This window comes from Anoplopoma fimbria, chromosome 20 (assembly GCF_027596085.1).
Source record: "Anoplopoma fimbria isolate UVic2021 breed Golden Eagle Sablefish chromosome 20, Afim_UVic_2022, whole genome shotgun sequence".
NCBI classification, from domain to species: domain Eukaryota; kingdom Metazoa; phylum Chordata; class Actinopteri; order Perciformes; family Anoplopomatidae; genus Anoplopoma; species Anoplopoma fimbria.
In genome coordinates this window covers 24,872,870-24,891,298 of record NC_072468.1, presented here as the reverse complement: position 1 = coordinate 24,891,298, position 18,429 = coordinate 24,872,870, and the positions used below count along the sequence as shown (strand labels likewise).

The window sequence follows — 18,429 nt, the reverse complement described above, 5'->3', positions numbered from 1 at the left end:
TATGTCTTCTTTATGTATATAAATGTATGTCTTCTTTTATATACATATATAAATGTATGTCTTTTATATATTTATAAATGTATGTCTTTTATATATAAATAAATGTATGTCTTCTTTTGTATATATATATAAATGTAAATCTGAATTAGTTTTAGTAGGTTTTAATGGCTGGGTGACATTAAACAATAACAATAATAGTCTTCTTTTTTATATATATAAATGTATGTCTTCTTTTGTATATAAATAAATGTATGTCTTCTTTTATATGTTTATAAATGTATGTCTTCTTTTATATATAAATAAATGTATGTCTTCTTTTATATATATATAAATGTATGTCTTCTTTTATATATATAATATAAATGTATGTCTTCTTTTATATATATATATAAATGTATGTCTTCTTATTATATATATATATATATATATATATAAATGTATGTCTTTTATATATTTATAAATGTATGTCTTTTATATATAAATAAATGTATGTCTTCTTTTGTATATATATATAAATGTAAATCTGAATTAGTTTTATTGGGTTTTAATGGCTGGGTGACATTAAACAATAACAATAATATGTCTTTTATATATATATAAATGTATGTCTTCTTTTGTATATAAATAAATGTATGTCTTTTATATATAAATAAATGTATGTCTTCTTCATGTATATAAATGTATGTCTTCTTTTTATATATATATATAAATGTATATCTTCTTTTTTATATATATATAAATGTATGTCTTCTTTATGTATATAAATGTATGTCTTCTTTTATATATATATATAAATGTATGTCTTTTATATATTTATAAATGTATGTCTTTTATATATAAATAAATGTATGTCTTCTTTTGTATATATATATAAATGTAAATCTGAATTAGTTTTAGTGGGTTTTAATGGCTGGGTGACATTAAACAATAACAATAATAGTCTTCTTTTATATATATATATAAATGTATGTCTTCTTTTGTATATAAATAAATGTATGTCTTCTTTTATATGCTTATAAATGTATGTCTTTTATATATAAATAAATGTATGTCTTCTTTTATATATATATAAATGTATGTCTTCTTTTATATATATATATAAATGTATGTCTTCTTTTATATATATATATATATATATATATAAATATATATATATATTTTATATATTTATAAATGTATGTCTTTTATATATTTATAAATGTATGTCTTTTATATATAAATAAATGTATGTCTTCTTTTGTATATATATATAAATGTAAATCTGAATTAGTTTTATTGGGTTTTAATGGCTGGGTGACATTAAACAATAACAATAATAGTCTTCTTTTATATATATATATAAATGTATGTCTTCTTTTGTATATAAATAAATGTATGTCTTCTTTTATATGTTTATAAATGTATGTATTTTATATATAAATAAATGTATGTCTTCTTTTATATATATATAAATGTATGTCTTCTTTTATATATATATATAAATGTATGTCTTTTATATATTTATAAATGTATGTCTTTTATATATAAATAAATGTATGTCTTCTTTTGTATATAAATAAATGTATGTCTTCTTTTATATATATATATAAATGTATGTCTTCTTTTATATATATATATAAATATGTCTTCTTTATATATATAATATATATGTATATATATATATATATATATATATAAATGTATGTCTTTTATATATTTATAAATGTATGTCTTTTATATATAAATAAATGTATGTCTTCTTTTGTATATATATATAAATGTAAATCTGAATTAGTTTTATTGGGTTTTAATGGCTGGGTGACATTAAACAATAACAATAATAGTCTTCTTTTATATATATATAAATGTATGTCTTCTTTTGTATATAAATAAATGTATGTCTTTTTATATAAATAAATGTATGTCTTCTTTTGTTATATATATATAAATGTATGAATCAGTTTTATTAGGTTAAATGTATGTCTTTTATATATAAATAAATGTATGTCTTCTTTATATATATAAATGTATGTCTTCTTTTATATATATATATATATATATAAATGTATGTCTTCTTTTATATATATATAAATGTATGTCTTTTTATATATAAATGTATGTCTTCTTTTATATATATATATAAATGTATGTCTTTTATATATTTATAAATGTATGTCTTTTATATATAAATAAATGTATGTCTTCTTTTGTATATATATATAAATGTAAATCTGAATTAGTTTTAGTGGGTTTTAATGGCTGGGTGACATTAAACAATAACAATAATAGTCTTCTTTTATATATATATATAAATGTATGTCTTCTTTTATATATAAATAAATGTATGTCTTCTTTTATATATTTATAAATGTATGTCTTTTTATATATAAATAAATGTATGTCTTCTTTTATATATATATAAATGTATGTCTTCTTTTATATATATATATAAATATATGTCTTTTATATATTTATAAATGTATGTCTTTTATATATAAATAAATGTATGTCTTCTTTTGTATATATATATAAATGTATGTCTTCTTTTATATATATGTATATAAATGTATGTCTTCTTTTATATATATATATAAATGTATGTCTTCTTTTATATATATATATAAATATATGTCTTTTATATATATTATATATATTTATAAATGTATGTCTTTTATATATAATAAATGTATGTCTTTTTTTATATATTTATAAATGTATGTCTTTTATATATAAATAAATGTATGTCTTCTTTTGTATATATATATAAATGTAAATCTGAATTAGTTTTATTGGGTTTTAACGGCTAGTTTTATTGGGTTTTAACGGCTGGTTGACATTAAACAATAACAATAATAGTCTTCTTTTATATATATATAAATGTATGTCTTCTTTTGTATATAAATAAATGTATGTCTTTTATATATAAATAAATGTATGTCTTCTTTTATATATAAATAAATGTATGTCTTTTATATATAAATAAATGTATTCTTCTTTTGTATATATATATAAATGTAAATCTGAATCAGTTTTATTAGGTTTTAACGGCTGGGTGACATTAAACAATAACAAAATATTAACTATGAAATAGAAACTATGAAAATGTAGAATAAGATATGATAAACAAACAAACAAAAACAAATGAAGAGAACATTAAAAACAAATATGTTATTAAAGTGTCAAGTGAAGTAGAGTACATATTTATATATAAATAAATGTATGCCTTCTTTTATATATTTATAAATGTATGTCTTTTTTATATATAAATAAATGTATGTCTTCTTTTGTATATAAATAAATGTATGTCTTTTATATATAAATAAATGTATGTCTTCTTTTGTATATAAATAAATGTATGTCTTTTATATATATACAAATGTATGTCTTCTTTATGTATTATGTATATAATATATATGTCTTATATTTATATATATATATATATATATATATATATATATAAATGTATGTCTTCTTTTGTATATAAATAAATGTATGTCTTTATTTTATATATAAATAAAATGTCTTTTATATATATATAAATGTATGTCTTTTATATATAAATAAATGTATGTCTTCTTTTGTATATAAATAAATGTTATATATAAATGTATGTCTTCTTTTGTATATAAATGTATGTCTTTTATATATAAATAAATGTATGTCTTCTTTTGTATATAAATGTATGTCTTCTTTTATATATATATATAAATGTATGTCTTTTTATATTAAATAAATGTATGTCTTTTATATATAAATAAATGTATGTCTTCTTTTATATATAAATAAATGTATGTCTTCTTTTATATATAAATAAATGTATGTCTTCTTTTATATATAAATAAATGTATGTCTTCTTTTTATGTATATAAATGTATGTCTTCTTTTATATATATATATAAATGTATGTCTTCTTTTATATAATATAAATGTATGTCTTTTATATATATATAAATGTATGTCTTCTTTTTATATATAAATGTATATATAAATGTATGTCTTTTATATTTATGTATATATAATAAATGTATGTCTTTTTATATATATATAAATGTATGTCTTCTTTTATATATAAATAAATGTATGTCTTCTTTTATATATATATAAATGTATGTCTTCTTTATATATATATAAATGTATGTCTTCTTTTATATATATATATAAATGTATGTATGTCTTTTTATATATATATAAATGTATGTCTTTTTTTATATATATATAAATGTATGTCTTCTTTTATATATATAATAAATGTCTTCTTTTATATATTTATGAATTTTCTTTTATATATAAATAAATGTATGTCTTCTTTTATATATAAATAAATGTATGTCTTCTTTCTTTTATATATATATATAAATGTATGTCTTCTTTTTTATATATATATAAATGTATGTCTTTTATATATAAATAAATGTATGTCTTCTTTTGTATATATGTCTTCTTTTGTAAATAAATGTATGTCTTCTTTTTATATATTTATAAATGTATGTCTTTTATATATAAATAAATGTATGTCTTCTTTTATATATAAATAAATGTATGTCTTCTTTATATATATAAATATATGTCTTCTTTTTTATATATATATATAAATGTATGTCTTCTTTTATATATATATGTATTCTTTTATATATATATATATAAATGTATGTCTTCTTTTTATATATATAAATGTATGTCTTCTTTTATATATATATATAAATGTATGTCTTTTATATATATATAAATGTATGTCTTTTATATATATATAAATGTATGTCTTCTTTTTATATATATAAATGTATGTCTTCTTTTATATATATATAAATGTATGTCTTCTTTATGTATATAAATGTATAATATATATAAATGTATGTCTTCTTTTATATATATATATAAATGTATGTCTTTTATATATAAATAAATGTATGTCTTCTTTTGTATATACCGTAAATAAATGTATGTCTTCTTTTTATATATTTATAAATGTATGTCTTTTATATATAAATAAATGTATGTCTTCTTTTATATATAAATAAATGTATGTCTTCTTTATGTATATAAATGTATGTTTTATATATATATATATATATGTATGTCTTTTATATATATATAAATGTATGTCTTTTTATATATATATAAATGTATGTCTTCTTTATATATATAAATAAATGTATGTCTTTTATATATATATAAATGTATGTCTTTTATATATATATAAATGTATGTCTTCTTTATGTATATAAATGTATGTCTTATTTTTATATATATATATATAAATGTATGTCTTCTTTTATATATATATAAATGTATGTCTTTTATATATATTCATAAATGTATGTCTTCTTTTGTATATAAATAAATGTATGTCTTCTTTTATATGTATATAAATGTATGTCTTCTTTATGTATATAAATGTATGTCTTTTTTATATATATATAAATGTATGTCTTCTTTTATATATATATATAAATGTATGTCTTTTATACAGCCCAAATCAAATTGTTTAAAGGATATTCAACCTTTGTTTCTTAACAATATATGTAATACTTGACCTCCTTCTTAACAGGGCTTGTAAAAAGGTAATAAAGTAGTCCATGATTATGAGATATGGGATATCCTTGGAGCTTGCACGGGCATAAACGTATATATAAATAAATGTATGTCTTTTATATATATACAAATGTCTTCTTTTATATATAAATAAATGTATGTCTTTTATATATATATAAAAATATAAATGTATGTCTTCTTTATGTATATATGTATATAAATGTATGTCTTTTATATATATATAAATGTATGTCTTATATATATATATATAAATGTATGTCTTCTTTTTATATATATATATAAATGTATGTCTTTTATATATATATAAATGTATGTCTTTTTTATATATATATATATAAATGTATGTCTTTTATATTCTTTATGTCTTTTATATATATTTATAAATATGTCTTCTTTTGTATATAAATAAATGTATGTCTTCTTTTATATATAAATGTATGTCTTCTTTATGTATATAAATGTATTATGTCTTTTTATATATATATATATAAATGTATGTCTTCTTTTTTATATATATATATAAATGTATGTCTTCTTTTATATATATATAAATGTATGTCTTTTATACAGCCCAAATCAAATTGTTTAAAGGATATTCAACCTTTGTTTCTTAACAATATATGTAATACTTGACCTCCTTCTTAACAGGGCTTGTAAAAAGGTAATAAAGTAGTCCATGATTATGAGATATGGGATATCCTTGGAGCTTTCACGGGCATAAACGCGAGCTTAAACAAAGCTTCACTGTTGTGTTCACAACTTCTGCTCTCTACTGCCCCAAGTGGCCAAAAGAAAGGTTTGAAGGTCTTTCCATCAAATATTAAATATGTATTTCAACTATCTCACTCACAGAGAATGTGGCCTTTCACTGTTTTATCTCTGTGAGTTTATCTGACCAGGAAACACAACCATATTTATTTCGAAATTGATGGTAATCAGCAGCAACACACAGCATATTGTTTAAAAACAAAAGGTAGTCTATGGAGCAACACACATAATAAGAGCTTTGTGCATCTGTCCATCTAAGGCCAGGAGGTGGAGCAGGTTTACACCATCTCCTCTTCTCTGAAATGGACAACGCCATCTCCATCATCAGAAAAGGATCATTAGAGTCTTTTTTCATCAGGCAAACAAAGAAATGTACGTTATTCAGAGAAGGGATGCTTCAGATCAGGCTTTGGTGGAACCCATGCCTACCTTTTCTATTCTGGTTGAATTCAGCCTGGGCACCACAGCAAAAGAGAAAAAAGCAGTTGGACAAAATTGTACAATAGCTGATTTAATAAAACTTTGTTATTGAAAAGTATATTGTGCAATTTCTTTTGTTTGTTTTCACTTGTTTTGTGCACTTATGTCTGTATTTTGATAATGTTTAAAGAGAATAGCTGTTAATGTGACTATAACGTATTTGATCTTGAATCTACTAATTAAAAAAAATAGCACCTTTGACTAATCTATATATTAGGTCAAAGTCATCATTGGTAAATCATCAATGAATAACAGCATGTGCAGTGATAAGAGATGCACATAAATATCCCTGTGTGGTCCACATCAAGTCATACTCACCAACAAAACATCTACAGCGGCTCCTCGTCTTCTTCTGAGTTTATTTTGCAAGTCAAGGTATGTGTTTGAAGTTGAGTAAAGCTTTTAAATAGTCTGGAGGATCATTTAATTTGTGTCTGCTTAGTTTGCACAGTTAAGGCTACATATGCAGTTTCTTATACGCCACCAGTTATTCATCTTTAACAGTTGTTTCTTTTAAATGCACTTTTGATAACTACCTTCTGGAACAACGATTGTTGTAGGTCTTAGATGGATTTCATTCAGTATTAATGATGACAATATTCATTAATTACTCACTTGTCCGTCTCAACCAGAACAATGAAACACAGTTCAGTTCTGTCTTTGCTGCTCCTTCTGGGGACGTGCTCGGCTAACACCTATCGTGAGTATGATTGGTCTATATTTGTTATAAAACATTAAAGTCTCTCATGACCTGGCTGGAACGGCTTCAAGTACTTCATTTAGAAACAATAAGAGATGCAGAAAGAGTTGTAAGAGAGTGACGTTTGAAAAGACAAGATTTCAGCCTGAAAATGTGTAGAGTTTCTGCTCTCCTGGTGTAAAAGGGGAGCTCATTCCACCGTTCTGGAGCCAAGACAGTAAACAGTGTTGATTATGCTGAATCATAGCTGGGCCGTCTTTGTAATGATGGAGTAGCAAGCTGATTGGCAGGAGCAGAGCGTAGTGGACGGGCTGGGAAATAGGGTTTGACCATGTTCTTGATGTAGTATGGGCCTGAGCCATTCCACAAACAATAGGCAAGTACGTGTGTCTTGAATCAGATCTGAGCAGCCAATGGGAACCAGTGCAGGGTGTGGAGGAGCAGGAGAGTGTGGGAGAATTAGGGTTAGGTTGAAGACCAGACAGGAACGAGTTGCAGTGATCTAGTAATTAGATGAAAATAGCCTGGTTAGCAATTGCTTAGCAATTCACAACAAATCTTCCTTTATGTGATTTTCAACCATCTCATTCCCAGAGAACGTGGCCTTGCGTGGAAAGGCGACCCAGTCAGACCGCTATGAGCACACGTTTGGAGATGCCTACAGTGCTATTGATGGAAACAGTAACTCCGATTTCCATGCGGGATCGTGCACCCACACTGATGAACAGACCAACCCCTGGTGGAGAGTGGACCTGCTGGAGTCCTACATCGTCACCTCCGTCATCATCACCAACAGAGAAGACAATTATGCAGAAAGGCTCAACGGGGCAGAGATTCACATCGGCAACTCTCTACAGGACGAGGGTGCCGCAAACCCAGTGTGAGTGAACGTCATGAATTCTTAGATGCAAGGTTTTATTTCAATACGAGGAAATTGTTTAGCAGACATAAGCCACCCAAATCCTGATGCAGTTCATCTTATGATCTATTATCTAGTCGATCACTAAACGAAGCTAACACTCATTGAATATGTGGCATGTGATGTGTGAATCACTGCCTCTCCTCTTTTTTCAGCATGTTAAGTGTTGGTATTAATTCTTACTTTATATTGCAATATAACTTTGAAGTCCTGCATGTATTAAACAAATGAATGCACTGCTTCCTCTCTCTCTTTTAGGGTTGGTGTGATTACTCATATCCCAGCAGGCAGGTCTTTAAAGATCACTTTTACCAAACTTGTGGAGGGACGTTATGTGACCGTGGTGCTACCTGGTTCAAAAAGAATCCTCACTCTCTGTGAAGTGGAAGTCTACGGGTACCGTGCTCCGACTGGTGAGAACTGAACGAGAGGCTAAAGCCACACAAGATGTGATTTTTCTAAGTGAGCCCACCGTCTCATTTACTATACAGCCGAGGTCACACCAGAGTTGGAACTGCATTCTTAAGATAACAGGCAGAATGCATGCACTTCCTGTTATTTAAAGATCTCTCCTTTGTAAAGTTGTATTTATTGGAGCCAGATGTTTCTTGACTTTAACATAGTGAGACTCACTTTGAAAAAGAATGAACATCCGAATCCAAAGAAGACACAGTTTCACAAAAGTTACTGGGATGCTGGATAGTTTGTACATTGTGATACATACGGCACCATTTACACATTTACTATTGCTAGATGCCTTCAAGTCTTTCACCACTGATCCAGAAAACCAACATTCTCACTTTCAACTACCTCTCCATCTTTTACAAAAGTTTATTCTTACAAATAGTAGAGGCAAAAATGTGCAAATAGTTGTCAATGTCAGTTCAATCAGGAGAGACAAGTAAGATGATGGAAAGATAATTATTTAATATTAACAAGTGATGTGTAACGATCTTGACAGAGTCTTCGGGGCTTAGACTCTAAAGGGAGATTTGTAATCGAGGGGTGTCTGCCCAACCCATGGGGTCCAGACACTTGAAATGATGAATCTGATGAATCTGATGAATCTGCAAAGACTGGGTGGTGTTAGGGAGGTGGAGGGGCATGTGTCACAGCAACATGAACGTACAAAAGGCAGAGAGACAATCGTATTCAAAAAAAGAGACAGTGACAGTTGAAAGGCTTACAATGCAGGTGTGTCTCTGAGCTGGAAAGAAGAGAACAGCTGATCAGAACAGCTGATATCGTGATTAAAAGCCTGGAACCATGACAACAAAGGAAAACTACGAGTGAGCTTGCAGATGTATGAGATATAAAGTACAGCCATGAGCAGGCAAAAGTATAGTCTTCCTGACTGAACTTACGCTTTGTTTTGTTTGCAGGAGAGAACCTGGCTATCCAAGGAAAAGCCACTCAGTCGTCACAGCATCTCACAGGCATCGCCTATAACGCCATAGATGGGAATCGCGCCACCGTCTGGGACCAGGCTTCTTGTTCTCACACAGTCGGAGAGTTAAACCCCTGGTGGCGACTGGACCTGGGCAAGACCCATAAAGTGTTTTCTGTCAACATAACCAACTACAAGGATCCTAATTTACAACTAATCGGAGCTGAGATCCGAATTGGAGATTCTCTTGAAAACAGTGGCAACAGCAATCCCAGGTAGTTTAATGTCCATCAACAAAAATACCATCAAAAGTTTGAGATTAATGTATATGTGTAATTAGGTTTGTTTGAAACAACACATTCATGCACAATGCACCTTCACAGCACTAATGCTGTACATCCATGCATTGCTTTCATTGATGATACCCATTCCATTGCTTGTTTTGTGTTAACTTTAGCTAAATTATGTTTAAGTAAATCTCTTGAATGGACTGTTGACGTTGTGGCTGACTAGTCCAGGGAATGTGACGAGGAGAGAGTCCATGCTAGGTCATCCTTATAGCAAACATCATTCATTAAACAAAGGTTACCTCATATGAACAATGAGGCATTGAAATCAGTGATGTCCACATTGCAAGCAGTGCATGAATGTGTGGCATGTGTGCTGTGGAGGTGTTGAAGCTGCAAAACCAAAAGCAGGGTGGATGTCAGCTGTATGGTTGGAGACAGAGGACCAGTTTTTATATCCTGGGAGACCCAGTCGAATTAGATAAAGCAACTTAAATTTATCTTTTATAAGTAGTACTTTTTAAAACAAAAAAAAGGAAACTGAGACATAACAAAGGACGATTTTCTTCTTCCACTAGGTGTGCTGTGATCTCAAAAATCGCCCCAGGTTTCACCGAAAGCTTCCAGTGTAACAGGATGGACGGTCGCTACGTCAACATCGTCATTCCTGGAAGAAGTGAGGCGCTGATCCTGTGTGAGGTGGAGGTGTACGGCTCCAGACTGGATTAGGTTCACGATAAATCAACACCTCAAATTCAACTTTATCATATTCAAGAAGGGGAGGATTCACTTCAGGACTGTTGGATTAGAATGCATTATTTTTAGCAAGGTATACCAAAAAAACTGGCAACTGTTTGGATCTTTTAAGAAACCGGACAAAAACACAAGACGAGAACCGAGCTACAACTCCCAAAACTACCAACTGAGCTGGAATCAAGGTTTCATAGAAAACAGAGCTTTAAAAATGGACCTATTTCAAAGCAGACATTTTGGTATTTTATGTGGGAAAAGAAAAGGTATTACTTAGACACAATAAAACAAAACTTTTTTGTTTTAAAAAAACAAAACTTTTTTGTTTTATTAGTATTGACCTATTATCTCCTCCTTTGTCCTTTTGTGGTTTCACACTTCATTGTCTGTTTGCCTTGTGATGTGTGAATCACTGCCTCTACTCTTTTTTCAGCATGTTAAGTGTTGGTATTAATTCTTACTTTATATTGCAATATAACTTTGAAGTCCTGCATGTATTAAACAAATGAATGCACTGCTTCCTCTCTCTCTTTTAGGGTTGGTGTGATTACTCATATCCCAGCAGGCAGGTCTTTAAAGATCACTTTTACCAAACTTGTGGAGGGACGTTATGTGACCGTGGTTCTACCTGGTTCAAATAGAGTCCTCACACTCTGTGAAGTGGAAGTCTACGGGTACCGTGCTCCGACTGGTGAGAACTGAAGAGGAGATTGTCTGTTTGCCTTATCAGCATCAATAATATTTCTAAGAAAGCAAAGTACACACGTTGTCTAATCAGACCTGGAAGTTGTAACTTATATGATCCACCTGGCAGCACATCAACAATATTAATACCTCTTATTTCACTGTTTTATCTCTGTGAGTTTATCTGACCAGGAAACACAACCATATTTATTTCGAAATTGATGGTAATTAGCAGCAACACACAGCATATTTTTAAAAACAAAAGGTAGTCTATGGAGCAACACACATAATAAGAGCTTTGTGCATCTGTCCATCTAAGGCCAGGAGGTGGAGCAGGTTTACACCATCTCCTCTTCTCTGAAATGGACAACGCCATCTCCATCATCAGAAAAGGATCATTAGAGTCTTTTTTCATCAGGCAAACAAAGAAATGTACGTTATTCAGAGAAGGGATGCTTCAGATCAGGCTTTGGTGGAACCCATGCCTACCTTTTCTATTCTGGTTGAATTCAGCCTGGGCACCACAGCAAAAGAGAAAAAAGCAGTTGGACAAAATTGTACAATAGCTGATTTAATAAAACTTTGTTATTGAAAAGTATATTGTGCAATTTCTTTTGTTTGTTTTCACTTGTTTTGTGCACTTATGTCTGTATTTTGATAATGTTTAAAGAGAATAGCTGTTAATGTGACTATAACGTATTTGATCTTGAATCTACTAATTAAAAAAAATAGCACCTTTGACTAATCTATATATTAGGTCAAAGTCATCATTGGTAAATCATCAATGAATAACAGCATGTGCAGTGATAAGAGATGCACATAAATATCCCTGTGTGGTCCACATCAAGTCATACTCACCAACAAAACATCTACAGCGGCTCCTCGTCTTCTTCTGAGTTTATTTTGCAAGTCAAGGTATGTGTTTGAAGTTGAGTAAAGCTTTTAAATAGTCTGGAGGATCATTTAATTTGTGTCTGCTTAGTTTGCACAGTTAAGGCTACATATGCAGTTTCTTATACACCACCAGTTATTCATCTTTAACAGTTGTTTCTTTTAAATGCACTTTTGATAACTAACTTCTGGAACAACGATTGTTGTAGGTCTTAGATGGATTTCATTCAGTATTAATGATGACAATATTCATTAATTACTCACTTGTCCGTCTTAACCAGAACAATGAAACACAGTTCAGTTCTGTCTTTGCTGCTCCTTCTGGGGACGTGCTCGGCTAACACCTATCGTGAGTATGATTGGTCTATATTTGTTATAAAACATTAAAGTCTCTCATGACCTGGCTGGAACGGCTTCAAGTACTTCATTTAGAAACAATAAGAGATGCAGAAAGAGTTGTAAGAGAGTGACGTTTGAAAAGACAAGATTTCAGCCTGAAAATGTGTAGAGTTTCTGCTCTCCTGGTGTAAAAGGGGAGCTCATTCCACCGTTCTGGAGCCAAGACAGTAAACAGTGTTGATTATGCTGAATCATAGCTGGGCCGTCTTTGTAATGATGGAGTAGCAAGCTGATTGGCAGGAGCAGAGCGTAGTGGACGGGCTGGGAAATAGGGTTTGACCATGTTCTTGATGTAGTATGGGCCTGAGCCATTCCACAAACAATAGGCAAGTACGTGTGTCTTGAATCAGATCTGAGCAGCCAATGGGAACCAGTGCAGGGTGTGGAGGAGCAGGAGAGTGTGGGAGAATTAGGGTTAGGTTGAAGACCAGACAGGAACGAGTTGCAGTGATCTAGTAATTAGATGAAAATAGCCTGGAACAGACTGCTCCGCCTCCAAGGTGAGTAGAGGACGTATAAGTCGTTGGGAATTAATCTGCAGGGGTGGGTTGTTGCAGCAATTTTGGCAGTAAAATCCAGGTTCCTTGCGGTCCGATTCGGGGACACAAAGAGGTTTTTAATGGTGATCGGGGTCACAGATGGGAAATGCTTTCCCTTGGAGGAAGAGCAGCTCAGTCTTGTTAAGGGTTGAGCTTCAGGTGGTGTGCAGACATCCACTGACAGATGTCAGACACAGATTTGTGCTGCCACCTGGGTTTTAAAACCTGACCCCACAGATGGTTTGTTACACAGAACCATCTGAGAAATGGTCAATGGAAACTGAAAAAGGCCAGGCACTTTCGGACACAGATTTTCTCAAGGTGTTTCTTTAAAAAAAGAAGTGGTTAGTATTTTTTTACCAACATCTTTCAATCAAACATTTCTATGAGTATTTCATCAGTCTCACTCACAGAAAACGTGGCCTTGTGTGGAAAAGCCACCCAGTCGGAGTGTCATGTGCACCCATTTGGAGCTGCTTACAACGTTATCGATTTTTTTTGCTTTGAGCAACAAGTTGCCATTGGGCCCATGAGATTGCGACTTAAGAAAACACATGCAAAGCGACACAAACAAAACAACTTATGGAAAAATATTAATTAACCACCGACAAACAGATTAATACATTTGGCAACACATGCAAACACAATAAAATACAGAAATGCACTAAAATTGACTACATAACAGTGTATTTAATGTTAAAACACTAAGTCATTGAGTATTTAACTCCATGCCAACTAAAATATTGAGCAACTCACAACATTTCTCTCTGTGTTTTGTTGTCTGCACTTTGTGTATTTGCATGCTTTTTCTTTAGTTGTAGTGTGTTGCACTCTCAGAACCATCAAGTTATCATACACATATTTATGCTTAGCAATTCACAAAAAATCTTCCTTTATGTGATTTTCAACCGTCTCATTCCCAGAGAACGTGGCCTTACGTGGAAAGGCGACCCAGTCAGACCGCGCCGAGTACATGTTCTCAGCTGCCTACAATGCTATTGATGAAAACCGTAACTCCGATTTCTCGCATAAACAAAGCTTCACTGTTGTGTTCACAACTTCTGCTCTCTACTGCCCCAAGTGGCCAATAAAAGAAAAGGTTTGAAGGTCTTTCCATCAAATATTAAATATGTATTTCAACTATCTCACTCACAGAGAATGTGGCCTTGCGTGGAAAAGCAACTCAGTCAAACCGTCATGCAGACGGATTTGCCCAAAACGCTATCGACGGAAATCGTGAATCTAACTACGGGGCGGGATCGTGCACCCACACTGTTGAACAGACCAACCCCTGGTGGAGAGTGGACCTGCTGGAGTCCTACATCGTCACCTCCGTCATCATCACCAACAGAGGAGACAATTATGCAGAAAGGCTCAACGGGGCAGAGATTCACATCGGCAACTCTCTACAGGACGAGGGTGCCGCAAACCCAGTGTGAGTGAACGTCTTGATTTCTTAATTACAAGGTTTTATTTCAATACGAGGAAATTGTTTAGCAGACATAAGCCACCCAAATCCTGATGCAGTTCATCTTATGATCTATTATCTAGTCGATCACTAAAGGATGCTAACACTCATTGAACAAGTGGCATGTGATGTGTGAATCACTGCCTCTATGTTGGTATTAATTCTTACTTTATATTGCAATATAACTTTGAAGTCCTGCATGTATTAAACAAATGAATGCACTGCTTCCTCTCTCTCTTTTAGGGTTGGTGTGATTACTCATATCCCAGCAGGCAGGTCTTTAAAGATCACTTTTACCAAACTTGTGGAGGGACGTTATGTGACCGTGGTGCTACCTGGTTCAAATAGAGTCCTCACACTCTGTGAAGTGGAAGTCTACGGGTACCGTGCTCCGACTGGTGAGAACTGAACGAGAGGCTGAAGCCACACAAGATGTGATTTTTCTAAGTGAGCCCACCGTCTCATTTACTATACAGCCGAGGTCACACCAGAGTTTTAAACTGCACTATTAAGATGACAGGAAATATGAATGCACTTCCTGATACTAAAATATCTCCTTTTTTCAAAGTTGTATATATAATTTTAACCCTATATATTCTGAACCCAAACATGTAATATAGCGAAATTCACCAGCCAGAAATTTTGATTTTAAAATGAATAATCATCTTAAAAATGATTCATAGGTGATCTTAATTGGGAAATTGTAAAGAGAAACATTTTCTGAAAAGTTAAGATTTGCAAATTCGTCATACATAAAACCGAATTTGACACTTTGCCGATCCAAATAAACAACAGGCATCTTCACAACTTTCCATGACCTCTCCATTTTCTACCGCAGTTTCTACTTACCACTGGAAAAATGTGTAAATAGTCGTGAACAGTTTCAAGTCATACACAGATTGGGGCAACTTTGTTCTGCAGAAAGCATCAAGTAAAACCATCTATCAGTTCTGATGTTTGCAAATGTTTCATGCAGGAGAGAACTTGGCACTCGGAGGAAAAGCCACACAGTCGTCGCTGCATTCTACAGGCGTTGCAAATAACGCCATAGATGGGAACCGTGCGTACTACTGGGACCAGGCTTCTTGTACCCACACAAAGGCCGACCTTAACCCCTGGTGGCGACTGGACCTGGGCAGAACCCATAAAGTGTTTTCTGTCAACATAACCAACACTATAGACTCTGTGCCACAACGACTCAATGGAGCTGAGATCCTAATTGGAGATTCGCTTGAAAACAATGGCAACAACAACCCCAGGTATAGTTAACAGTCCTTAAACTAAAATATAACTAAAAGTTTAATGGGTATTTGTCATTGGGTTTGTACATTTGAACATTTGTTTTGCAAAACTTAATAAGCAGTGACTTATATTTATCAAATTAATTAATTGGAGCATTGAAATGATCATTATGTGAGTTAATAATTATAATTTGTTCCTCTTCTAGGTGTGCTTTGATCTCAAGCATCCCTGGAGGTTTCACCAAAAACTTCCAGTGTAACGGGATGGACGGTCGCTACATCAACATCGTCATTCCTGGAAGAAACGAGTACCTGACCCTGTGTGAGGTGGAGGTGTACGGCTCCAGACTGGATTAGGTCTGAGGAGGCTCATATAACGTATAACAACCACATTTTACACTGGTGACGTTCATATTAGGCTCTTGGTGCAATCATGGCTTAAAGGGACAGTTCACCCCTCCTCTCACCTGTAGTGTTTTTGATCAATATAGATTTATTTTTGTGTGAGTTGCCGAGTTCTCTCCAATACAGTGGAACTCGATGGCTCTCGGTTTGTGGTGCTCAAAGCGCCAAAAAGAAAATGCATTTGAAAAACTCGACACCAGTATGTCTTTCTTTCTTACACAAGATAATACACCCACCTTGTTTTGAATGGTTTAGTGCAGGAACAATTATCTTGCTTGAGTTTTGTCAAACTTATTTTTGGGGGCTTTGAGCACCACGAGCCGAGTGCCATCTGATTCTGTTATATTAGAGAGAAGGAAGACATCTATTCAGTTTATTTTGTATAACAAATTTGCCTCAGAGGACTTTACAATCTGTACACATGCGACATCCTCTGTCCTTCCCTCACATCAGCACAGGAAGAACTCCCCTAAAAAACCCTTTAACAGGGAGAAAAAAGGAAGAAACCTCTGGGAGAACGACAGAGGAGGGATCCTTCTCCCAGGATGGACAGAATGCAATAGATGTACACAATAGATGTGTACATCTCTACGACCGATATCTCCAACACTCTACATACAACTCACGCTAAAACAATCTAGATTGATTAATAGCGCTTCAGATAAGAGGAAAAATATGTATTCATATTCATCCATGTCAATCATAATCAGTGGGTTCAGAAATTAAACACATATTCTTTAGTTTTATTATTTTTCAGCATCAATATTACATTTCTGAAAATGTAACAGTCACACGTTATCAGCAATATTAATATTCATTTTACTGTTTGATCTTTGTGTTTATCTGACCAGGAAGTACAACTAGATTTATTCAGGAATTGACAGTAAACAGCATCAAACACATTTTTCAAAACAAATAAGGGGAAGACACATAATAAAAGTGCATGTTTACATTGTTCCATGTACATTCAACTACTGTAACACTGTAACTACTGTATTAATGTAACCTGATAATATGTCTACAGCATATTGCTCTTCTGATTTACTTCACACATTGAAAGAATAAAAGGATGTTACGTTTACTGGACTGTGTGTGTGTCTGTGTGAGAGTCAAGAGGGCGCCATCCAGTGGCGACACTATGTTGATTTCTTTGTTTTTTCAGTACTGTGAGCTTGTTCAGCTATGACAGATTGTAATTTTGCACAATCGTACGTCAGCTGATATCAGACTCTACCTGGCTGCAGAGAGTTTGTCAGTCCTTCCAAGACTCGGAGGGAGAGAAGGTTTACAACAGCTCCTTTTCTCTGAAGTGGACAACGCTTTCATAAAAAAAAAGGATCACCAAACACAGTTTCTTCTTGAGGCAAATCAGTTCAGTCTGTGACACTCTGCTATTAAATATATAAATCTTCACAACAGTATAGTTAGATTTTTTAATGGCTCAGTAATTTCCTAAAACAAAGGGCAAAGCTGGATGACCAACTGTGCAAAGCAGCATCACCAAATCAAAACAGTAATTCTAAAGTACTCTTGAAAATTAAAAATACAACTCCTGAATACAGGGACAAGGAAAAGAAAGAAAGACAAAGAAACAAAGGCCGGCTGTGTTTTGTTGCTTTAATGTATTTCATTAAAGTGACATAAAATCCATCTGCTGGCAGTAAGAGTACAAAGAAAAGTTTAGAATTAAAAAATTGAAATCTTCACTTTAAACAAGAAAAAAACACTTTAACAGATGTACAAAACAAATACAAAAGTTAATACAAAATCATATCTAGGCCTATATAGAGAACATTATCATTACTGTAAGTTAAATGCCATACAAATATACGTATTATTATTATTATTATAAAGGTAAGGATGGTCAGTTCTGCCCTGTGTTTCTGACAAAGAGAAGACAGACTTTTCTCACAATGAAATGCCAATATGTCTGTTGTAAAATAGACAGATTTTTTAAGCTTTATTTTCTATGAAACCTT

The 18,429-nt window shown here is 31.7% G+C and overlaps 2 protein-coding genes across 2 annotated transcripts; both read left to right on the top strand.

The window, feature by feature from the left end:
* Positions 1 to 7,416: 7,416 nt before the first annotated feature.
* On the top strand, positions 7,417 to 10,914 carry LOC129110032 (pentraxin fusion protein-like). Its single transcript, XM_054622192.1, has 5 exons — positions 7,417 to 7,480; positions 8,075 to 8,360; positions 8,658 to 8,812; positions 9,782 to 10,061; positions 10,652 to 10,914. The coding sequence occupies exons 1-5, from the start codon at positions 7,417 to 7,419 to the stop codon at positions 10,800 to 10,802; spliced, it is 936 nt and encodes a 311-aa protein (XP_054478167.1). The 3' UTR covers positions 10,803 to 10,914.
* Positions 10,915 to 13,260: 2,346 nt separating this feature from the next.
* On the top strand, positions 13,261 to 17,512 carry LOC129110031 (uncharacterized). Its single transcript, XM_054622191.1, has 6 exons — positions 13,261 to 13,297; positions 14,260 to 14,346; positions 14,492 to 14,771; positions 15,048 to 15,202; positions 15,781 to 16,063; positions 16,252 to 17,512. Exons 1-6 carry the CDS (start codon positions 13,261 to 13,263, stop codon positions 16,400 to 16,402), a joined length of 993 nt encoding a protein of 330 aa, XP_054478166.1. The 3' UTR covers positions 16,403 to 17,512.
* Positions 17,513 to 18,429: the final 917 nt, after the last annotated feature.